This window comes from Schistocerca cancellata, chromosome 6 (genome assembly GCF_023864275.1).
Source record: "Schistocerca cancellata isolate TAMUIC-IGC-003103 chromosome 6, iqSchCanc2.1, whole genome shotgun sequence".
NCBI classification, from domain to species: domain Eukaryota; kingdom Metazoa; phylum Arthropoda; class Insecta; order Orthoptera; family Acrididae; genus Schistocerca; species Schistocerca cancellata.
The window spans coordinates 505097978-505111052 of record NC_064631.1 but is presented as its reverse complement, the minus strand read 5'-3'; the positions used below and the strand labels follow the sequence as shown (position 1 = coordinate 505111052).

Here is a 13075-nt window from a genome sequence, read left to right as displayed (position 1 = left end):
AATGGGGTACATGAAATATGGAGCCCCATGATTACCCTCATATTCTTAATCTACATTAATAAAGCTTTCGCACAAACAAACACAAACATACACACAAAATTCAAGCTTTCACAACAAATGGTTGCTTCGTCAGGAAAGAGGGAAGGAGAGGGAAAGACGAAAGGATGTGGGTTTTAAGGGAGAGGGTAAGGAGTCATTCCAATCCCGGGAACGGAAAGACTTACCTTAGTGGGAAAAAAGGACAGGTATACACTCGCACACACACACATATCCATCCGCATATACACAGACACAAGCAGACGTTGTTTGTTGCAAAATCTTGAATTTTGTGTGTATGTTTGTGTTTGTTTGTGTGTCTATCGACCTGCCAGCGCTTTTGTTTGGTAAGTCTCATCATCTTTCTTTTTAGATATATTTTTCCCACGTGGAATGTTTCCCTCTATTATATTAATAAAGCTTTCTGTTGACACAAGCATATTAATGAAAGATGTGAACTAAACTATACCATACACAACCACGATGATAACTGAACAGACCTGAACTTCAGAGCAAACACCAAAACAAAGAATAAGAATCATATTATACAATTTTTAAAAAGTGATTGTGATGTGCTGTTAATACAAATTAGCATTACTGACATTCTGCTAATTATGCATTGAGTTTTTCTTTTTACATTTAACATAACCATAAATGGATAGCTTTCATTAGCAGATACACTGTAAATTTGCTGTTTTCCAATTTCTTTCAGTATCCCATTCATCTGCTGTTTTTCATTACTCTGTATAGCAATAGCACAAGAGTAAGTTCATGAAACATAACCACTGGTGGGGAGTGAAGTGACTATTTAAACATGACAATTTACTTTAATTAGAACATTAAAATTAGCAAGTAAAATAAGAATCCAGAGATACGTCAGTTTAAGCGAGGAGTGACTAATAAGGAATACTTTTAATCTATATTTCAGTTTTAGTAGATTTACTGCCTTTTGCCTACAAGTCACTCTAACTTCACATCTTTCTTGTTTTAGTTTTGAAGAACAGTACACGATATTTGCAATAACACACCTGCCATGCATTGCTCAGTAATAAATAGAGAATTTATCTCAGGAGCTACAAATACAGTCCAAGATAAATGTTATTTTTGCGTTTTAAAAATAATCTGCTAGGAGCAATGAATTACGAGTACAAGAATTTTACAGATTCTATGATGCACCATGAAATAGCGTACACATACCTGTCTCGTGTGTAGTAGTCCATTATACGATGTCTACTTCCCCGAGCAGAGCCAATCACAATGTCAGTGCAATCCATGGCATTAAAGTCATGACGAGGAGCGTAGGTATGAAGTGCTCCACCTATAACGAAGAAACCTGTTCAGATAATTATGTCATTTCAGATTAAGATCTTCAAGTTCAAAGTTTACTTGATTAATGTGCTAGATATAATTAGCTTAGGTTTCTTTTAATTTTGCTCCCATTAGTTCAACCGCAGAAAAAATCTCTGACCTCAAAGCTTACATTGTAGCAAAAAATTAAAAGACAGAAGATTTCAGCAAAAATATTTTTAAATGTAAATAGTATGTGCTGTGGAGGTTTTAAACCTCGCTGATAAACACAAGTGGAAATTTAAGAGAACAAAGTAAGGTGAACTCTTCGGCATTTAGAGTAAAGGAGAGTAATATATGTTTCATATCCATGCCCTTTAGCACATTTATGTAAGAAATGCTGAGTGTAAAAACACTGATTGGTGATGTAGAGTAATTCTTCTGCAATTTAGAAGAATTTCTGGACAAACTATCAACAAACAAAAAACAGGTTATAATAATAGTAGATGTGAACATTGACTATTTAAGCTATAACGTAAATTACTTTGGTATTCTGACTTTTATATTGCTATAACAATATCAATACAAATTCTTTACCAACCAAAAGAAAACTTGACTCACAGTTTTGCTCTGTCCATGTTGTTATGAAGTTAAATAGGGAAGACATAGTGGTAAGAACCACTAAAATATCTCTCTCTCTCTCTCTCTCTCTCTCTCTCTCTCTCTCTCTCTCTCTCTCTCCCTGGCCATAAAGCTCTATCCACAGAGATTAACACTCACCACAAAATAATTCTGTTCTGCACAGTGACTTATTCTCTTACAAAAAAATGACCATGACAAACTTAAGGAGATCCTTTCACAGAGAAACCGGCAGAAGATATACAAAACTGATGATATTAATGAAAAGTGGGGCCATTTCTATGAAACATATAACCACATTTTAAGTGGGCATGTCCAGTAGTAAAAAAATTAAGGAAATCAGATTACACAAAGGATCTTAAAATTCTTCCCAAAACTGACAAATTAAAGGAAAATATGGACGACTCATGTGTGCTGTTCAGAGATACAAAATTGCAATACTTCCTAACAAAGTACAAAAGCAGCAAAAATATGAATAGGAAGTCCCTGAAGACTCTAAACACAAACTATTAGCTGAAAAGAGAAGTGAATTCAGTACCGTCAGTAAGACAGTCTTGACTGTAGTGAGAATGTGAAAGCAAAGAGTATTCAGGCTGCAGTAACAAAGCACTAAAAGAAAAATGGAGTGTTGGTGAGGGAGCCCATGACAGTATTTGAGGCTTTCATAAAACATTTCAGTAATGCATGGATAGAAGAAATTGATGAACCAACATTACAATTAAACTCAGTTAAAATGAGTAATTCATTGTACCTAACAAGTGTGACGGAATATGAAGTCATGAAAATAATCTCAAAACTCAAAATAAAAACAACCACTCACTGGGATTCCATATCATCTACACCACTTAAAGAATGCAAAATGAATTAATAAAAGCAATAACACATTTAATAAACAGTTCAACTGCCCAAGGGGCTTTTAAAATTTACTGAGATGTGGTCAGTGAATAAAAAGGGAGCAACCACTGAGGTAAAGAATCGAAGGCCAATTTCATTGACTTCAACACTTGGTACACACTTGAAAGAGTGGAATCTTTCTCCTGTAAATAAAACCTATTAAACAACTTGCAGCACAAGTGAAAAGGAAGGTCCACAATAACACCAGAATAATTTTTTTTCCATGCACTGCTGAACAGACTACATGAAGGAAAAATAGTCACTGGAACATTTTTAGATTTTTCTAAGGTCTTTGATTCTGGGAATCATGCAGTAATATTATCCAAGTTACAAACTTGTGGTACCAGAGGACCAGCACAAACGATTTTAAGTTCTTATCTCTGAAACAGAAGACAGTGTACAGAACTATATTATAAGAATGAAAGTAAGCTGTTAACAGTAAAATCAGCATACAAAACTCTCAGATGTGGAGTCCCCAGAGAAGTATTCATAGGCATTTTTGTCTCTTGTGTGTATTAGTAACTGATGGTTAGCTGTGGTTCTAGTGAGCAGTTAGCATTCCAAAGCAATGGAGACAACTTTGAACTAAATGTCATACTGAAACCCAGTCTACAGTTGAAACATCTGAGAAACTAAGTTTTTAGGCATTGTGATTGATGAACGTCCTCTATGGGCGTAGCATATTAGCCACATCTGTAAAAAGGTTACCTGCAATATTTACTCACTATAATACCTCTAAAATATACCTCCTCCTGGTCTTAAACAAGTATGTTTTTTAATCCATATTTGCAATATGGTGCTGAAATTTGGTGTGGCACATCCACAGCCTAAGTGGATAGCATATTCAGGCTTCAAAAGAGAACAGTTAGGATAGCAGGTGCCAGTTCTGTAGTGACTACTTCAAAAATTACAATTAACTGACTGTGTGTTCACTGGATGTTCTTAACACTGTAATGTTTACAAAAGAGAATGATGAAATACGTGTAATGAACAGAAGCATTCATAATTACAATGCATGAACTAGTTGTGATTATCATAGGATACTGAATAATCAGTGTGGGATCCGTACCAGATCGGGTTGACAGAGGAGATAGAGAAGATCCAAAGAAGAGCGGCGCGTTTCGTCACAGGGTTATTTGGTAACCGTGATAGCGTTACGGAGATGTTTAACAAACTCAAGTGTCAGACTCTGCAAGAGAGGCGCTCTGCATCGCGGTGTAGCTTGCTCGCCAGGTTTCGAGAGGGTGCGTTTCTGGATGAGGTATCGAATATATTGCTTCCCCCTACTTATACCTCCCGAGGAGATCACGAATGTAAAATTAGAGAGATTAGAGCGCGCACAGAGGCTTTCAGACAGTCGTTCTTCCCATGAACCATACGCGACTGGAACAGGAAAGGGAGGTAATGACAGTGGCACGTAAAGTGCCCTCCGCCACACACCGTTGGATGGCTTGCGGAGTATAAATGTAGATGTAGAATAATAAACAAGCTACAGATCAGAGTCCACTTGGAGCTATAAGACAGTTTTATAGTAGATTGCTAAATAATATAAAGTAACTCCACGGCAATCTTTTTAAGGGCAGGTTGAAATAGTTGTTAACTGAAATATGTTTATACTTACTCAAGGATTTATGATCTGCATTATTGATAGTTCTGCTTTTATGTACTGCAATATATTATAGGTTTTATATAACAGTATACAATGTGCAACGTGGTGTGTGTATCCATTATATGTTTGGCAAGATATTGTAAATGCATGTACAAAAAATGATCATGTCTAAGACTATTAAGTTATTATTGACACAGATTATTATCAGGAACACAACATGTACACCCAAAAACTGAATTGCAAGAATAACTGCCATACATCTTCTGTCTGATGTATATTGATGCAAACTATTCGTACATACAAGGTGTTTCAAAAATGACCGGTATATTTGAAACGGCAATAAAAACTAAATGAGCAGCGATAGAAATACACCGTTTGTTGCAATATGCTTGGGACAACAGTACATTTTCAGGCAGACAAACTTTCGAAATTACAGTAGTTACAATTTTCAACAACAGATGGCGCTGCAGTCTGGGAAACTCTATAGTACGATATTTTCCACATATCCACCATGCGTAGCAATAATATGGCGTAGTCTCTGAATGAAATTACCCGAAACCTTTGAAAACGTGTCTGGCGGAATGGCTTCACATGCAGATGAGATGTACTGCTTCAGCTGTTCAATTGTTTCTGGATTCTGGTGGTACACCTGGTCTTTCAAGTGTCCCCACAGAAAGAAGTCACAGGGGTTCATGTCTGGCGAATAGGGAGGCCAATCCACGCCGCCTCCTGTATGTTTCGGATAGCCCAAAGCAATCACACGATCATCGAAATATTCATTCAGGAAATTAAAGACGTCGGCCGTGCAATGTGGCCGGGCACCATCTTGCATAAACCACGAGGTGTTCGCAATGTCGTCTAAGGCAGTTTGTACCGCCACAAATTCACGAAGAATGTCCAGACAGCGTGATGCAGTAATCGTTTCAGATCTGAAAAATGGGCCAATGATTCCTTTGGAAGAAATGGCGGCCCAGACCAGTACTTTTTGAGGATGCAGGGACGATGGGACTGCAACATGGGGCTTTTCGGTTCCCCATATGTGCCAGTTCTGTTTATTGACGAAGCCGTCCAGGTAAAAATAAGCGTTGTCAGTAAACCAAATGCTGCCCACATGCATATCGCCATCATCAATCCTGTGCACTATATCGTTAGCGAATGTCTCTCGTGCAGCAATGGTAGCGGTGCTGACGGGTTGCCGCGTTTGAATTTTGTATGGATAGAGGTGTAAACTCTGGCACATGAGACAATACGTGGACGTTGGCGTCATTTGGACTGCAGCTGCAACACGGTGAACGGAAACCCGAGGCCGCTGTTGGATCACCTGCTGCACTAGCTGCGCGTTGCCCTCTGTGGTTGCCGTACGTGGTCACCCTACCTTTCCAGCACGTTCATCCGTCACGTTCCCAGTCCGTTGAAATTTTTCAAACAGATCCTTTATTGTATCGCTTTTCGGTCCTTTGGTTACATTAAACCTCCGTTGAAAACTTCATCTTGTTGCAACAACACTGTGTTCTAGGCGGTGGGATTCCAACACCAGAAAAATCCTCTGTTCTAAGGAATAAACCATATTGTCTACAGCACACTTGCACATTGTGAACAGCACACACTTACAGCAGAAAGACGACGTACAGAATGGCGCACCCACAGACTACGTTGTCTTCTATATCTTTCACATCACTTGCAGCGCCATCTGTTGTTGAAAATTGTAACTACTGTAATTTCGAAAGTTTGTCCGCCTGAAAATGTACTGTTGTCCCAAGCATATTGCAACAAACGGTGTATTTCTATCGCTGCTCGTTTAGTTTTTATTGCCGTTTCAAATATACCAGTCATTTTTGAAACACCCTGTATAACTTTATTTTCACTTCTAATAAATGTCTTACTTAGCTTCATTTAACAATATTTGTGATACAAGCTGCACATTATCATCCTGCATAACCCTGTACATGCTTGGCATATGTGTACAAGATGTTTCACTAAGTGATGGATACAGATAGTCGCCCTTCTCTGTATTATTTGATAATTAAATATAAAGTACACAGGAGTAAAATTTGTCAGGAGTGTTTTTACTTATTCTTTGTTTCAACACATTTATCAAAATGTTCTGTTATTACCTCCAAACAAATATTTATTGTCACTATGGCATAAGAATCAGTCTTATATTTTGATGTGTACAAATGTCAAGAGATCCCAAGACCAGAAGATTTCGTGCAATATGCATTTTATATTACCAAGGTGAATAATATTTTAACGTGCTGAATTACAAGTAAATGTTTTAACTGTTGTATGCTGTATACAATAAGGTTGCCTTCAAGGGGAAAAACTCAAAGCAGTTGTTTTCAAGTTAGAGTTTTCTACTTTAAGTTAGAGTTTACTACATAATCTATTACCTTGAGGCTGTGGCACAGCCTGTGCAGAAAAAGGCTTCCCACTGCTTGTAGGCACAAGCTTGGGCTTTGCTTTGGATCCAGTCCCAGACGATGGCTCAGGCTCTGAAGCTGGCTCGGGTTCAGATTTGGGTTCTGGTTCAGAACTGGGTTCAGGTTCAGAACTGGGTTCAGGTTCAGATTTAGGTTCTGGTTCAGAGCTAGGTTCTGGTTCAGAGCTAGGTTCTGGTTCAGAGCTAGGTTCTGGCTCAGAACCAGGTTCAGGCTCAGATTTGGGTTCTGGTTCAGAACTAGGTTCAGGATGGGCTGAAGCATTTAATCCAAGCTTTGGTCTAAGCAGGAAAGCAGGCTTTGTAGCTTGAATAGGACCTTGTGATGTTCCTGGCCTTGATTCTTGAGAGGCAGACTGTTGTCCTTGCACAGAAGTCTTGCCTAATGAAAGAGAAATTGTGCAGTGCAGAGATATACAGAAAACACCAACCACCTTTAGCCCTTACAGTACAAGCTTGAAAGCAGTGTTTTATGGTTCAAGATCAACAACAAAATACTACAGGAACAGAAGATCTATCAGTAGAACAACGTACAATATTTACATATTTGACTGTGTACAACTGGTTGACAGATTCTATTTCTGTATCACAGGAAAGTCACAGCAAGATTTGTAAATACCGAAGTTTTGCTTAGAAAAATTAATTACAGTTGCACACATATGGCATGCTTTAAGAGTAATTCACGAATTTTGGTCAGACAAAATTTAAATTTAATGTTAAGATTACTGCAATAAAAGACATATGAAAAAAATCAAAGTGCTTAAAAAATAAGTTTTCAAAAGAGAGCAATGTGCCATAGTTTCCATAAAATGTTTTAATAAACTATGAACGTAGGATGCTGAGACCACATAATCAAAACTATGTTCAGTCACATAAAATAAGGGAGAAATTCCAAAAGAAAACAGGAATCTGAACTTTTAGTGTATTTTTTGTGTTCTCTACCTTAACTTTGCTGCTCCCTACCTTAACTTTGCTGCTCTGAAGAAATCCAAGACCAGAGCTATTTTATATATTATTTTGCAGCAAGTTTAGATCAGTAATATTATACACCAATGGATTATAGACATAAGTTGAAATTAACACACAGAAAATGGCCTTTATTTCTTTGCTACAGAAATTTATCCTGAAATGGAAAATTATTACACTGTAGGGAGGATTGTGCATTTTACCTGGAGACTGTTCTACATTTGGTGTTTCTCTCTTCCGGCGACCTGAAAAGGAAGGAAAAAATAAACATACAAAAACATTTAATAATTCTTGCATATTCTATTTAAGGGATTTAATTAATAGTGATTACTGTATCATGTACCTCTTTTCGCACTGACTCGATAAGATACACTTGTCTTCTGGACGGATATTCCTTGGTCACTTGGGACAGTACTTGATTCAGGAATTTCTTCCAGTTTTGTTTCTCTTGATGACACTACCTAATGAAAAGCAATTAGAACAAAAAGTAGTTATGAATTCCTTAATGATATAATTGTTTACAGTACTTGTGAATGAAAAGTAACCAAACATAAACAAATGTGGTATATCTGAGAGTGTCATGCTGAATTTAAATTGCCATATGCACTCATAAATATTATGGCTTGATTGAAATTTATTTTTAGAGTAGTTAACTGAAAACAGCATCCAATAATATTTTATTTAGACTTTAATATCCTTAATGCTATTCCACAGTTACCGTTGCTTTGCAGTTAATTTGTGTGTGCTAAGATTCTCCCTTCCCTTCAGCACTAAGGCTTTTACTCTTTTCATTTCCTGTGCCTTCCTTAACCTTCTAAAGAACTCGTTTTGAAAATTCTGAAAGCTCTGGATTCAAATGTATTTTTAAATCAGCGCATATTGTCAGGTAATTTTACTTCTTCCAGTTGAAAAGCATCTCTACACCACATTCCCAACAAACTATTTTTAATGTTAACTGACTAAAACATATAAATTCAGTTAAGAAATGAGGGAGCTGTTAAATCACTAAGAGGCAGAAAGACTGACCATCATTTACCTTCAATAGACACAACTCCTAGTAAAGCTGATAGAAACACTTAAATTGGTTAATAATACTCCTAATTTTTGCAACAATTCATTACCACTCCTGGAATGAAAGAGAGAAGGTTGAAAAGTGGCAGAGGGTAGGTCACTCACACTCTAGATTGTGAAGGATGCACCTGTAATGAGGAGGGAGACAAAGATGTAGGAAAGGGCATACCCTGTGTCTTCTTTCAGAAGACTGACATCAGCATCCTTTATCTGTATAAAGGCTCCACTATTGTGATATCTGACCATGACAGAATGCAGCAGTGGGACTTTGTCTGCTCTTACCCACTGTAACAAGCAAAAGCATGTCATAATGACCCCACTCTTTCCATCCAGACAGAGAAACAAAGGCTGTTAAGAACTCTAGGGCCTTCATGATGGCTCACAGCTACCTTCCTGACAGATGCACCCCCATTTTCTACCAGAAACACAACCTCCCTAGTAATACTGTTGTAGCAGTAGTCTTCAAACCTGCAACCAAACACCTCTAGCTGAACAGAAAGTGTCTCCCACATTACATAAAAGACACCAACCCTTCCTAGAACATTTCAAATTCATTCTCACTCCTTTGAAAACTTCTATCTCAGCACCAATGTGATCTTCCTTTACACCTACATCCCCCATCAACATAACCTCTTAAGTCCTTTAGCACTTTTGTTTATTGTCACAATAGGAAATTTCATCCTTACCAACAACTGCTTCACCTGTGAGGGCCAGACAAACAAAACAAAAATGGGAGAGGGGATTAATTATGTATCCTTGTGTTCTGAGCTCATAGTGAAAAGTAACACTTTTGTGCCTCAAACCACATTAACTTCTTTGCCTAAAGTAAATTCACCTGACCCTTCTCCAAAAACAGAGCTACTTTCATGGTTGTTGACCTCAACATCACTGACGATGAAATTCGAATATGAGTCCACATCAAACCAACCAGAAAGAACAGTATCTCCACTTCAACAGCTGCCATCACTTCCATGTCAACATTTCCTTTTCTGCAGTAAGTATTTATGGTAAATTTATCTGTTCTAACAATAAAGTCTTCAATGCTTAGTCATCCCTCAATCAGTCTCCTTCTTCATCTCTCCACCCAATATTGCTCCTCTTTCAAAAGTGTCATAAGCATCCTACTCATCATCCAGTACCATCTAGGCTTTTTAATGCCCCAATACATCACTCTTTCTGAAATTGAGCACTGAAATGAGATGGTCTCTCCCAGATAAAGCTTCCCACACCATCCACTGTTTGCTGGCTGTCACTCTCCTAATTTGCACGACACCCTTGTCAAACTATGTCCCAACAGTCTTCACCTACAACAGTTCCCATTGTAGCATTTGCTTTACAGGCCCACCCACAAGCACTCAACATGAGAAACTACTCAAGTTGTATACTAATTGCTAGATGGATGGATATCCAACAAGCTAGCTATCCTTCCATACATACATACAAACATCTCCTCTCTCTTTTCCTCTTTCTCCTTTTTTCTGTTATTTAACTGCATTATTCCACTTTTTTATTTTCGCTCCCCTCTTTTACTTCTCACTCTGTTTCTTCTATCATCTTTGAGAGGAAGATAGTACATTAGTATGTAGTGTGCTACCTTCAACCAATTACATTCCCTTACACTTGTCCCATCATCTGCCTTTCTAAAAATAAAAAATAAATAAAAATAAAAAAAGAAGTAGGTTCCTCTCCATGTGAGGTCCTGCTCCTGCCCGACTTTCTCAACCTCCCACTACACCCCGCCTTTCACTCTGAAGAAGGAAATATTGTTCTGAATGTCAGGCATGTTGTTTTTATTTTTAAGTGTTTTATCAGTGGCACTGACAATTATGTCTGTTGAATTACATAATATACAAATTGAGAGGTAATTTAATTTTTACTTCTAAGTTGATGCTTCCCAGGAAAAACACCAATGTTCGCCATGCTGAGAAAGAAGAGTGAATTACAGAATTTGCTGGTATAAAGATCAGTGTAAGACGTTCCTTACTAGTTTAAAAGGGACAGTGTACATTTCACAAAGCACAAAAGGCTAACTTCAATAATTTCCCACATAATGATGATTATAGTGTGAAGACTGAAACATGTAGAGCATTTAATAAGTTAATGGCAGATATTGGAAACTTGTCAGTCACACCCCTCAAAGGTGCAGTCCATTATGGATTAAATTAAAAAATCTTGCCTTCTCAGAATGGTAAAATTTAATATGATTCTAAATAAAAAGTTTGGATTCAGTCCTTACATTTAATGTCTGGTGAATTTCATAATCTCAGAGATACATTCTATCAGCAAGCAAAGAAGTTCCTGAACATTCTTACAGTTCATTAAGTAATAATAGTGTTGTCACACTGAAAGCAATAGTAAAAGAAGATTAGTGTTTCACATGGAGGAAAACACAGGAACCTCTAAACACTCAACCAGCTGCAATGCTGATTGCAATGAAAAATCATCTGATACCTGTGAATATAAACAGTGACAAGACTGCATCAGTGTGCACCAAGTGAGGTGGTACAGTAGTTAGATTGCTAGAATTACATTCAGGTAAAGGGGGCTGCAAATCCCCAGCCAGCCATTCTTCCCTAAATCACTAACAGAGAATGCTGTAATTGTTACTTTAAAAAGGAAACAGATGATTACCTTCCAAACTTTTGTCTAACCCAAGCTTAGGTTTCATTTCTAATGAACTAATTAATGAAGGTATTACACCCTAATCTTCCTTTTTCTTGTTACATCTGTTCTTACATCAATAAAAGAAAAATAGTCCCACTGATGTTACATGCTACTGACATATAAGACAGATCAAATTTAAGGGCATTTCAGTGACAATTTTTAAAAAAATCTGTATATACTGCTATAATCAAGAAAAGCAATTGATGAAATAATGTTTTCAGTCTCTCTCTTCATCACGTTAAGTGCATCTTTCTTTTGAAGTAAAATTTTCTGTGACGGTGTATCTAGTGACCTTGTATATTATCTCAATAATTGAGTATTTCACAAAGAGAGAAATTTTTAAGTCTGCCTGCACCAGTTGTTTATACATTTTTGCCATAGGCCAAGGTTGGGCATTCACTGCTTGATGTTACATGATGACAATACAACAGTATGAATTTTACATTCTGTGAAAAAATCAAACTTTGAACATACACTGTCATGACTATTTCCAGTCTAGATGCTGTATGACTTTGAACTGTTTGCAAAAGTCAAGTGAAGTTCTAGGGATGTCAGTCTGAAAAACCAGAAAGTGCCCTTGCAACTTCACCTTAAGACATAAAGAAGAGAAAAGCACACAATAAAATAGTTAATGGCTAAATTTGAAGACTAAAATTTACTGATACACAGAGAAAGAAGTTTGAAAAATTCTAGATCTTTACGTAAAAGGCTGAGCCTTTGTCAACCAAAATAAAATTAATTACAATACATTGTATTATCTATCGTATTTTTTTCACATGACACACTGAAAGCAGTCAGGCAGATGCAGTATTTCTCAATTTCTGAAAAGCTCTTGGCTTAATATTGTACCCACTCTTATTATCAAAAGTGCAATGTATGGATAAACAGCAAAATTTTTAACTGGATTGAGGATTTTTTGAAAGGAAGTATGCAGCATGTTATCTTGGATAGAAAGTAATCAACAGATGTAGAAGTAACTTCAAGTGTGCCCAAGAAAACTATATTGGGATCCTTGCTGTTCATGTTTTGTGTAAGTTACTCTGTGAACAATACTTATAGTAACCTCAGACTTTCCACAGGTGATGCAGTTATCTATTATATAGTACTGTCCGACAGAAATAGCACAAATATCCAGTCAGATCTTGATAAGATTTCAAATTGGTGCAAAGACTGGCAACTTGCTTTAAATGTTCAGGAATGTAAAATCGTGCACACCAAAAAAAGTGTAGTATCCTACAACCTTAATATTGTATGTGTCACAGTTGGAATTGGTCAACTCATACAAATACCTGGCTGTAACAGTTTGTAGGGACATGAAATGGAGCAAAGACATAGTCTCAGTCATACGTAAAGTAGATGGTGGACTGCGGCTCAGCTGTAGAATACTAGGGAAATGCAATCAGTCTACAAAGGAGGCTGCAAACAAAGCACTCATGCAACCCATCCTACAACATTGCTCAAGTGTGTGGGAC

The 13075-nt window shown here is 37.2% G+C and overlaps 1 protein-coding gene across 5 annotated transcripts in view; it reads right to left on the bottom strand.

The window, feature by feature from the left end:
* Positions 1–13075, bottom strand: part of LOC126088613 (uncharacterized) — a 511853-nt gene that overhangs the window by 60252 nt on the left and 438526 nt on the right. For 3 of the 5 annotated variants that reach the window (XM_049906837.1, XM_049906839.1, XM_049906840.1), the window contains exons 9-12: positions 8212–8329; positions 8072–8113; positions 6856–7284; positions 1234–1369 (exon numbers count right to left, since the gene is read on the bottom strand). In XM_049906837.1, coding sequence (XP_049762794.1) covers positions 1234–1369; positions 6856–7284; positions 8072–8113; positions 8212–8329 — 725 coding nt within the window. The remainder of the gene's footprint in view (positions 1–1233; positions 1370–6855; positions 7285–8071; positions 8114–8211; positions 8330–13075) is intronic. The other 2 variants (XM_049906838.1, XM_049906841.1) reach the window with 2 other exon arrangements.